Source organism: Puma concolor, chromosome C2, assembly GCF_028749965.1.
Source record: "Puma concolor isolate L17-30 chromosome C2, mPumCon1.1.hap2, whole genome shotgun sequence".
Lineage (NCBI taxonomy): Eukaryota > Metazoa > Chordata > Mammalia > Carnivora > Felidae > Puma > Puma concolor.
In genome coordinates this window covers 100560951-100573168 of record NC_141675.1, presented here as the reverse complement: position 1 = coordinate 100573168, position 12218 = coordinate 100560951, and the positions used below count along the sequence as shown (strand labels likewise).

The 12218-nt window shown below is 39.0% G+C and overlaps 1 protein-coding gene across 4 annotated transcripts in view; it reads right to left on the bottom strand.

Annotated features, from left to right (window-relative positions):
* The window catches only part of CD200R1 (CD200 receptor 1), a 150341-nt gene that overhangs the window by 117635 nt on the left and 20488 nt on the right, over nt 1-12218 (bottom strand). For 2 of the 4 annotated variants that reach the window (XM_086675435.1, XM_086675432.1), the window contains 5 exons: nt 9714-10034; nt 9347-9595; nt 5986-6091; nt 5403-5448; nt 2840-4737 (listed from right to left, as the gene is read on the bottom strand). The exons of 1 other annotated variant lie outside the window; for it this stretch is intronic. In XM_086675435.1, the coding sequence (XP_086531561.1) occupies nt 4597-4737; nt 5403-5448; nt 5986-6091; nt 9347-9595; nt 9714-10034 (863 nt within the window). In that variant the 3' untranslated portion in view covers nt 2840-4596. Of the gene's footprint in view, nt 1-2839; nt 4738-5402; nt 5449-5985; nt 6092-9346; nt 9596-9713; nt 10035-12218 lie in introns of those variants that run through there. One more of the 4 variants, XR_015240311.1, reaches the window with a different exon arrangement.

The following is a 12218-nucleotide window of genomic DNA, read 5'->3' as shown; positions in this document are numbered from 1 at the left end:
CAATGAAATAGTAATAAACATAATTTTTAGTAATAAAAAAAGAATTATTAATGTGTGAACTTCTCTCAAATAATTATGATAAGTGAAAGAAGCCAGGACTGTCCCCCCAAAAAGGAGTACACATTGTATGATCACATTTATATAAAATTCAAACTAATATATAGTTATAGAAAGCAGGTCTGTGGTTGTTTGGGGAGGAAAGAGGGAAATAGTATGGGTAGGATTACAAAGAATAAGAAAACTCAGGGGTGATGGATAAGTTATCTTGATTGTGCTGATGGCTCACAAATGTAAAACTATGTCAAATTTTAACAAACTGTACCCTTGAAAGATGTGCAGAATTTAACAAATTGCTATATCAATTATACCACAATAAAGTTGTTTTTAGATGTTCTGAAATAAAGCAAAAACACTAATACATATACTACAATGGATATCTTTTAAACTACCAAGGGAAAAGAATGGAAGGAGGAAAAATATTAGCCAATCCAGCAAGGCAGAGTAAGAGAAAAAAATAAAACAAGGCAGGGGGAAAAACATACTAAATAAGACATATAAGACTGTAGAAATATGACCAAATATGTAAGTAACTACAACAAATGTGTATGGTTTAAAGTCTTGTCTTAAAAGTTAAAATTTTCAAAGAGTTAATAAAAAGCAGCCATATCTGCTTTATTAAAAAGCTGTAGCTCTTTGTAACAGGTATACCTAAAATAAAATGTCACAGAGAAGTTGAAGATACAGAGTCAATGGCATACCAGGCAAATACTAACCAGTGAAAGCTGGAAAAGATGGACTGGGCAGCCAGGGAGGTAAGTGGTTCACATTTCCCATCAATAGAGAACTCACCATTCAAACACAAGGAATGCAATGTGCTGATGGTCTCTAGCGGTTAATGGCTTCAGGGTCCATTTCACCTTTTTTTTTTTTTTAATGTTTAATTTATTTTTGAGAAAGAGAGAGACAGAGTATGAGTGGGGGAGGGTCAGATAGAGAGGGAGACATAGAATCCGAAGCAGGCTCCAGCCTCTGAGCCATCAGCACAGAGCCTGATGCAGGTCTGGAACTCGTGAACTAGGAGATGATGACCTGAGCTGAAGTCCGATGCTCAACTGGACTGAGCCACCCAGGCGCTCCTCCATTTCAACTTTTGAGTTGAGGCCATATTCTTCCCAGACAATGACTATGCATGAAGGCACATTAGGGTTTGGCCATTCCTGCTCTTTTAAGATACTTCATACAAGTCATCTTTGCTCCAGGGCTTCTCATGGGTTTGGCGAAGAATTTGGCAGTTCTGTATGTGATCTGAGGCCCTTGTATCCTGCTCCCTCTCCGTTCCTTTCACAGGTTTGATTCAGATCAGCAGCAGGGGCTGAAGGCTTTGCCTCCCCTCTCCTACTTCCTGCCCCTTTCATCTTTCACAGGTATAAGCCCTCTCTCCCAATTAACCTTTACTGCTCCTAACTCCATCTCAGCCTCTGCTTCCTGGAGAGCCTGTTTTAGTTTCCATGTTTTTCTGATTCAGCATATCTAAACTGCATTTGGGTGATCTATATAATTTTGTATTTCCTCACATGATTCTGATGTTCAACCGCATTTAGCACCCCTGTAGTGGAAGATTTTAATACATTTATTTCCTGTACAATGTAATTTATCATTATAAACTATCTTGAAGTCTTTTAAGTGTCATTTACATGGCTGTTTTGACATTAGCAAGTTAAGATGTAAATGCAATTTTGCTTTGCTTTGTTTTTTAGTAATATTAAAACAGATATTTTTGAACCCATTTAACTGTGAGTCTCCTCCCAACCAGGGATGGATGAAGAATTAAGAAAAGGTCAAGGACAGGGTCATGGTGTCTGTTGTGTACACTACTTGGTAATACTTATATGGGGAAACTTAATGGACTGGTTTTGTTTTTGTTTTTGTTTTTGGCATAGTCAAATGGTGTCAAAATGGTTTGGTCAAAATCATGTGACAAATGTTGTTACATTAGTTTTACCTCCAAAATAAAGTAAAAATCTTTTTAAGTATAAAGCCTAGTGTAGCCAAAATGTCTGGAGGGAGAAAAACAGTGACAGAAGAGCTGTTATAAGTGTTTCAAATAGCATAACTGAAGAATGGATGAATTTTGTTTCAGTTTTTACCATGATGAAAATTTTTAATGTTTTTCCTACTATGGAGAAGCAGACTGATTTTTTCATAAATTTTCATAAGTAAAAAATGTTTTTCGTAATATTAAAAACAATAAATATATACATTCTTCTTTTTTTTTAATCTTTTTTTTCAACGTTTTTAATTTATTTTTGGGACAGAGAGAGACAGCATGAACGGGGGAGGGGCAGAGAGAGAGGGAGACACAGAATCGGAAACAGGCTCCAGGCTCCGAGCCATCAGCCCAGAGCCTGACGCGGGGCTCGAACCCACGGACCGCGAGATCGTGCCCTGGCTGAAGTCGGACGCTTAACCGACTGCGCCACCCAGGCGCCCCAATAAATATATACATTCTTAATACTATGTTCCACAGAAAAATTGAGGGGAAGGGTCATGTCATCCATTAGGTATTCTCTTAGCATATGAACCAATATTATGGATACCCAAGTTCTTCAAAATGTAAATTTAGCTGCTTATATAATCAATGAACATCCGTTATTTGCTAAATACTTCACAGTAAAATGTACTTCATTAAACTAGTCAATTTAGATTTACTACATCTGCAAAACTATTAGGCATTAGCTATCAAAATCTCTATTGACGTCAAATGAGTTCAGAAATTCATCATGTGTTCGCTCTCATTCATGCTCTTTCTCATAAACATGACAGAAAAACATAAATCCAGTTTTGTTAAATAGTGTAATTTTTATTATAATCTTACATCACATTAGTTAACTGGTTGATTGAAAACAAGAAGTGGTAACCTTGCATACTTGGAAATGACAGTATATGGAAAGACACATTCAAACACGGTTGAGGGGAAAGTAAATTGATACAATTTGACATATCAGTCAATAAAAAATGCACAAACCCTTTTTTTGTTTTGTTTTGTTTTGTTTTGTTTTGTATTTAATTTATTTTTTAATTTACATCCAAGTTAGTTAGCATATAGTGCAACAACGATTTCAGGAATAGATTCCTTAATGCCCCTTACCCATTTAGCCCATCCCCCCTCCCACAACCCCTCCAGTAACCCTCTGTTTGTTCTCCATATTTACGAGTCTCTTATGTTTTCGTCCTCCTCCCTGTTTTTATATTATTTTGCCTTCTTTCCCTTATGTGCATCTGTTTTGTATCTTAAAGTCCTCATGAGTGAAGTCACATGATATTTGTCTTTCTCTGACTAACTTCACTTAGCATAATACCCTCCCGTTCCATCCACGTAGTTGCAAATGGCAAGATTTCATTCTTTTTGACTGCTGAGTAATACTCCATTGTATATATACATACACCACGTCTTCTTTATCCATTCATCCATCGATGGACATTTGGGCTCTTTCCATACCTTGGCTAGATGGCCAACCGACACATGAAAAAATGCTTAACATCACTCATCATCAGGGAAATACAAATCAAAACCACAATGAGATACCACCTCACACCTGTCAGAATGGCTAACGTTAACAACTCAGGCAACAACAGATGTTGGCGAGGATGCAGAGAAAGAGGATCTCTTTTGTACTGCTGGTGGGAATGCAGGCTGGTGCAGCCACTCTGGAAAACAGTAGGGAGGTTCCTCAAAAAATTGAAAACAAAACTACCCTACGACCCAGCAATTGCACTACTAGGTATTTATCCATGGGATACAGGTATGCTATTTCGAAGGGGCACATGCACCCCAATGTTTATAGCACAAACCCTTTTGACCTGGTAATTCCACTGAGAGAAATTACTCTATAAATATACTGAAACAAATATAAAGAGATATATCCATAAGAAACATTCTATGTGGTATTGGTTATAACAGCAAAACATACAAACAAAGCTTAAAGCAATCTAAATGTCTATCACTAGGGCTGTGGCTATTTAAATTATGACATAACCATACAATGGAATGTTTTATAGCTATTAAAAATAATGAGGTAGCTCTGCTTGTATTCATGGAAAAGATCTCCAAGACCTATTATATTATAGCTTTCTATCAGTACAGAAGAGCATCACGGTATGTTCCCATATGTATCTTGACAAGGATATGGGTATATATGTAAAGTCTTATAAATGTACACACATACATACCTTCAGCATATGTATGTACACAAAATTTTCTGGAGGACACATAAAAGCTGCTGATGGTTGTTCCTTCTGCAGAGTTCTTTCTTGAGGAAACTCAGTTTTCATTATCTACTGTACTAAGCAATTAGAATATTTTATCATGAGCATTTGCTTTCTTTGTAATGATATCAGTTCTTGAAAGGACTAGTTAATAGCAGCTCACATTCTAAAATATCAATTGTATAAGTAAGGATGTGGAAGCACACACTTTAAAAGTCTCTATCTTCTCAGAATCTTTGAAAAGCTAATCTCAAAATAGGTTTTGCATTGTAGAACACCAAGAAAATAAACATGGTAGCTGTACTGTATCTTTCTTCATTTGACCTAGTGCTAGATTCCAGTAATGTATGAAGTATGGAGACACAGCCCATCAGCTTCATTTTGTAACACCTCAGACCTCTTCACCTGGCTCACAGTATCATAAAGTGGATTGTTCTTCTCTGTGTAGCTGGCATAGGGCTGCATTTCATCCTAAGAAAGAACTCAAAGTCAAAATCAATTCAAAAAAGCCAGAATCATTTCCTAACTGCTCCCCACAGCTTTAGTTTCTACCAATAGTGCTTGTATTTGTATCTCTGGGCTTACATGGACATAAGAGAAAGACTTTTTTCTATTATTTTATCAAAAACTGTGTTGATTATGTAGGTCTCAGTGTCAGATGAAAAAGATTGCGTGAAAGTAGGAATGGAGAAAAATTGAAGTAATACAAGAGATATTTCAAAGGCGAAGGTCAAAGACTTGGTAAGCTACTAGTTGTGAAATCTGGAGCAAGATAGGATTTAAGACCAGGTAAGAGGAAAATGAAGATGGTATTGAGAAAGGGAAGTCAAGGATTAGAGATGGTTTCATGGGGGAGGAAAGAACGATTCAGTTTTTCTAGGATTACAGGCTAAATGAGGAAAACATTCTGTGTTTTATAAGATATAGTTCTTGAAATGAAAAAATGGTTTAGGGTGCATATAAATAGTAACATGGTAGATAATTAACGAAATAAGTATGCCTGACTATTAGCATCATAAACTTAGAATTTTTACTTTCCAATTAAAATACTAACGATGCAAATTACAAACTATGTGGCTATATTTTCAGACCATGTGATGTACAAGTTTGAAAATATTCTTTTAATATTATCTTACCTCCTCAGCAACTGAATTAGCTTCTCTTTTTTTTAATTTGCATTTTCTATAAAAAAATAACAACCTGGAGTCAATGAAGGAAACATCATTATTTAGATTGAAAATGGGAAAACAAAAAAGTATACTATTGACAAGTGTGATTCATTTTTTGATAGAATTCAAAATAAATCAGAACTGAACTACCAGAAATAAGAATGCTGCTTTTAGTTAATACATGTAGACAAGATAATTCTGGATGCTGGGATGAGGATGAAATTATGCAGCAGAGCTTGATATACTGGAATAAATGTGATACCTCCATTTTATTACATATATTATTATAATCCTTTACTGATGTAAAAATTTAGCATATGCTATCTCTCCCAAGATCCTGTCCTAAAGGGTCTAATTCACTGTGCTTGCATGCCTAAGTGACCAAGCAAAATCCCCCCTGTCATTTAGAGTAGTCCAAATCTAACATATTTAGGATGTGCTTCTTGATTATGGGAGGTTGGTGTTAGCATATTAATCTCACCTATCAGTTCCCAATTTCTCACCCCTTCTAGCCCAATAAAGCTGAGGAAGAAAAAACATCAGTCAATACCTGCAGACACCGATTTTCCAAAGGCAAATGGATCCCACAATGACCAAGATAATCAAAACAGGCAAGATGATATATACAGTTTTGACGTATACTGCTGACTGGACTCCTGTAAAAATAGACACAAAAAATATATGGTTTAACTGTGGTGCATCCGGACAAAGGAATATTATTTAGCACTACCAAGAAATGAGCGGCCAAGACATGAAAAGACACAGAAGAAATTAAATGCATCTTACTAAGTGAAAGAAGCCAGTCTGAGAATACTACGTTCTGTATGATTCCATGTACGTGACATTCTGGAAAAGGCAAAACTATGGAGACAGTGAAAAGATCAGGGGTTGTTAGAGGTTAGGGTGGAGAGAGAGAGGAATAGGTGAAGCCTGGAGGACTTTTAGGACAATGAAACTACTCTGTGTGAAACTACAATGGGGGGATCCCTGCATTCTGCACAGTTGCTAAAACTCACAGAAGGTACACCTAGGGTGACCCTTAATTAAACTATGTACTTTGAGTGATAATGTTGTGTTAACGTTGGCTCATTGACTATTCTAAATGTACCCGGGTGGCATAAGTGATGGAGGCAGGGGAGGAGGGTGTGAATGTAGTGGGGCAGAGGTTATATGGGAACTCTGTGATTTCCACTCAATTTTGCTGTGAACCTAAAACTTCTCTAAAAACTAAAGTTTATTGAAAATAAATATATACTCATAAAATTATAATATATATGTATAAATATACACACATACACACACACACGTGTGTGTGTGTGTGTGTGTGTGTATAATATTTCAAGGATGTCTCATAGTTCATGAAATTCAATTCTGTGATTTTATTGTAAACATTTCTGAGCCATTAAGAGTCCAAATAATGGTTATAATAAAGTTGCTTTATCTGTTCTGATCCTAAGGTTTCTGGCAAGACATCATCCTAAGTCAGGATTTTGTGGCTTTAAGGATTCATGACTGGTGAATTCATACAGGACAGATATGGAAAGTAGATTTCTTGGCAATAGTAATAGCAGGGTGTTTCTCATCTCCACAATTCAGAAATAAATGGGGACTTGTAATGGCGGTAGTTGGAAAAATAACCTAATTCTGAGGTCACTGTTCTTCCAGGGCCTTGAAACTGATTGAAGGCATGGAGGCAAATTTCCATCATGTATTAAACGCTGTCAGCCATATAAAACTCAGTCTGACAACAGAAGAAGTCACCAAAGGAATTGCCAGCTCTGAGAGGCAGTGATTTTAAGACCTGGCTCCTGCTGTTCCCTGAATGGGTCCCCCAGCAGAGGGAGGTGAGTGGAGACTAAGCAGCCTGCCATCCAGTCCCTCTGCCTTCCTTCAACAGTTTGTTTTGACACATTGCATTTCTCTGTATTTTATTTGAAAATAAACATCTCTTTGCAGTTAAAATCAACAACACCATTTTGAAACCCCCTCTTGAAAACTAATGCACCGTCTTTCATTAGAAGTGTAACCTCAGAGGCTGAAGATCTGCCCTCCAAGTGAGACAGGAAGGAGACCCTGCACTGGCTGGGAGTGGACCAGACAGTCCTTCAACCCTGAGGTTCTATAGGTAGGACAGCATATGGTATCACCAGGTGGTCGAATTTCATACACAACCAGGGCAGTTACTCTTCTCAGGAAATGCTGCTAAAATCCTTTTTTAAATCACTTTACGAATGGATATTGGAAAGTGGTGGTTTAAAGACATGGGTTCTTCTCTTCTTCCTTCTTAAAACTTACTAAAATATCAGTAGGTAATTTTTTTAAGTATAGACTCGCCAAGAGGAAGACAAGCAGATGAAATATTTCAACTTGTTTTAAGGTGAAATATGAACAGAAGAAGGCAAGTCCTTTAGGGTGGAATAACAGAAGGATCTTAGTGCCCACAGAACATCTAGAAGACTCCAGAACAGGAAGGGCTAAATGTATAAGAAGGGATATGTGGGAGTTGAAGTGTGAGCTAACAGTTGGAAGCTTCTTTGAAGGTCTGTATTGAGAAGAGGTAGGCTGCCCAGTCCACTCGCACCCTGTGCACCTTCCGCAACCAGCAGGAAACAGAAGTGTGACCCAGAAAAAGTGAACTGGAGAGAATCCAGAGTCAAGGATCCAGACAGTGGAGGGTGGAGATGAAGTGCCAGACTAAAGAGAGATGCTAAAGAAAAGGCTGAGTTCTGAACAGTCTCTCTCTCTCTCTGTCTCTGTCTCTGTCTCTCTGTCTCTGTGTCACTCACACACACACACACACACACCCCCACACACTTCCCTCTATTTCCCTGCTCCCATAACACTAACAGTCAGCCTTATACCACTAAGACAATAGACTGGAGACTTATTTTCTGCAGAACCCGAACAGACTCAGAGATAAGACCTTCAGGTAATTAAAGAATCCGTCATTAGAAAAGAGAAGTTCATTTCCCCTCTTTCTGCCTATTGATGCCAACTGGTTGGCAGGACCACCCACAGACAGCACAGCTTCCAATCAGCTCAGTTTTGAATGCTCACTCTGAAATGATTGGAGAACCAAGGATTACCAGAGTAAAGAAAAGCTTCATACCTAAAACAAAGACATTAAAACTAGCAAATGTCAGGAAGGCAGGAGAAACTCAATTAAACAGACATGGACTCAAGCAGAGGACAGACCGAGGGAAGGAAAGTGTCCAGGACAATATCTTTGCAGCAGGTCGACTGACCCAGCAGGACAGACTGGAACAAGAGTGTGTAAAAACTCAGGAAGGGATGTCTTCAAAAAAAAAAACAAAGGAACAGTTGGATTATCTATACATTTGACCATGTGAAAATAGCATTATGAGGAGTTTCCTAATTTTCTCAGTGAGTTTAGTGACAATTAAGAAGTACCTAGAGTAAACTTTAAATTGATCATTGAGGTTATTATACTATAGCTAAGAAATTATAGAAGAACCTGGAAGATAAAATCCTACCAAAAAAAATTGTGAAGAAAACTTATGAGTGACTGGATCCTTCTTAAAAAGCATAAATATTCATTTAAAAATACACTTTATTCTTCTCCTAAAACCATAAGTATTATTTTAATAGTACATTCATGACTCAAGGTAAGTTACTACTTGCATAGAACAGAAATAATTACATTTAATAATTTAAATTATTAAATTATTTTATTATAATTATTAAAAAGTAAACATCATTTGAAATATGGCTTCATACAACAAACTTCTGCATTAGTCTTCTGGACATAATTCTGAATGGTGGAGAAGAAGGACATAAAAGAGGGGCAGGAGAAATTTTCCTTGAGTGAAATTGACCATACACTCCTTTTTCATTCTTCCATAGCTTCTCTGAAGGAATGAAATCATCATACAAGGGCTGGAATTACTAACCTGAATTCCTCTCAATGGACAGACTCCTGTTGCCAGTCAGATGGGACAGAGAGCAGGACACGTTAGATACCCGGTGGTCCTCCCAGCGGCACGAACTCTGGACGGTCACTGTGTCATTGCCCAGTGGCTCTTCCACAGTGTGACAATCTCCCCCTGGGGTCCAGGAGATCTGCGCCGCTGGCTTCCCTGCAGCTGCCCTACACACGATAGTTCCATTCTCAAGTTGAAACAGCGTCACCTCGGGGGGCACTGCAGAGATGCAGGGGAAAATGCTTCAGTCTTAACACACGGATATGGAATAGAGAGTGACATCTGTTTCAGTCCAAATCTGGTCATCTGACATCCCACAATATACGATGCTCCTTACCTAACACTGTCAGGTGATATCCATGATAGAAATGCCCATGAGTTGTGACCACTTCACACCTGTAATATCCATCATGAGTGATGGCCACTGGATCGATCTGAAGGGCGGGATTCCGATCAGGTCTGGAGTCCCAGGATATTGTCTCGTCACTACAGTTTATGGCCCTGGTCTCATTTGTATCTCTCCTGTAGGCTCTGGTGCAGGAAGGCTTGTCTCTGAGGATTATTTCCCATCTTATTGTTACCAGCACAGCTTTCTGGGTGATCGGAGGGCAAGAGAGCACAACCTTTGTATCCACAGGCTTAGACAGGGAAGTGTTAGCTGAACACACACACAAAGCGAATGATGAACGAAAAGGGTGATAAAGAAATCCATGTTAAATTTTCTACAACATATTCCATAAAGTACTAGAACATGATTTTCTATGCACAAATTGTATATAACATATTAAAAGTATTCCAAAGATAAACTCATTTTCTCCTATATTGAGTGTTTTTAGATAATCTATATTTATTATATGTGTTAGAAATATTTTAAGGCCTGGGGCCCCTGGTGGCTCAGTCAGCTGAGTGACTCTATTTCAGATCAGGTCAAGAGCTCACAGTTTGTGAGTTTGCACCCCACATCAGGCTCTGCACTCACAGCACAGAGCCTGTTTGGGATTCTCTCTCCCTCTCTCTCTGCCCCTTCCCTGGTCTCTCTCTCTCCAAATAAATAAACGTAAAAAAAATTAAAGAAATAAGGGCTAAGGGCTTAAATTTGATTCAGAAGTTTTGATATGTATGAAACAAACAAAAAAACACCATATAAAATTAGTGGACAAAATCATTATATCTAATATTTCGGCCATAGAGACTATTAGGTTTCTCTAATAACTCAAGCTTCTCGGGATAAAAAGTGGAAAAGTTGAGCCAGGAGAAAAATTTTCTCTCCTACGTTTCAGTACGAGACAATAAATCAATGTCAGAATGAAATGCCCATCCGCAAAGGTGGGAATTCAGACAAACATAAATATAAGAAGCATGTGGTACTTTCATTATAAATAGCATGGTATTCCAGTTGACCAAGCTGCACAGTTTTTGAGTTGTTTTTATTTGGAGAATCACACAGTAATAAAATCAACAAGATCTTCCATCCTTCCTTCCCTTTGAATCACATGTATCTTGCCAAACAGTTCGCCTGTGAACTTAGCTCACAGATTCTGTGTCTGACTTTCTACCTAATTATGAGGAATAAATGGAGAAGTACTCTCCTTCTGCCCATCTTTTGAAGTAAAAATTAAGCCCTGCAACCTACAAGTATTCTGCAATATATATGCTCTGGCTCTCCCAAAAACTGACATAATGTGTCCATGGCTGGGAGGGGTTTGCTGAGAGCAGATTGGGGGCATCCCTTGGGACGCACCAGTGACGCAGGTGAGTGGCAGGGAGCTCATCACTCTCACATGAGCAAAACCAGCTGTGAGAGGGCAAAGCTATCCAGATGGCGCTTGTGAGTGCTAACCCCTGCAGTTGAAATCTCTCCTCTCCTCTTCTGGTGTCTCTTGCTTCTTGCGTGATGGACTCACGCCCTTGCATTTCACAAACAAATCGCAATCCCATAACTATGTGAAGCAAGGGGGAGGATTTGAAAGCAGATCTAAGAGAGCAGTTAAATCCATGACTTAAGTGGCAACCCGCATGCACAGGGAAAATGCACCTTCGCCAAGGTTATAAATAAGCACGAAGGTGGCTGCTTGGAGAGCAGCTAGAGGTGGGTGTGGGTGAACATTCAGGTGCTCAAGGGCAGGATGTCGAAGATGAAACCACAAAGGGAAAAGGCTGAAGAACACGTTGTGAATTTTCTTTTGTGTTCTCAGAGGTTTGCACTTCTGCTTGTGAACAGTCTAAGGTTTTAATATTTTGCCCGCTATTGAGCCTCAAGATCAGACTGTATTCTTTTAAAGGAAATTACTAGATAATCAAATAATCATACGCATTTTAACAGGGGCGCTGTCTCCAGAGAAGTAGCTCCCAGGGTGAGCATCCCAAGCACCATGGACAATCTCTGTTCTTTCAGCTTCCTCTGCTCTAGGACCCTCCAGCAATCCCCCTTCACCTGTGATGGGACTTCTGTGATTCCTGTTAGTCACACTTTCTTTGTCCTCCTCTTTCTCTATTCACACCTGTTGCGATAATTTACCAGTGACCAGTCACTCCCCCAAACTCAGTGGGGTTGGCACCTGTCTAACAAATATAATCTCCTCACAGCCCTGTGATCAACTACCATGATTTCACCTCCTGGTCACAGAGGGATAGCATGTGGATTCTCCTATTGGCTCCAGAACCAGCAGTCACCTTCCAGCTTCTCTGCATCCTGTGTCTATGACTCTCCTCCAGGCTCCTCCAGCCCTTCTGCACACAGACCAATCTCTATGAGATTTGGGGCTTTTCCTTTCTGTTCTCGCTGCCAGATCTTAGATCACGACCCCATCACCACACACCTGGATTCCTGCAGAAGTCTCCT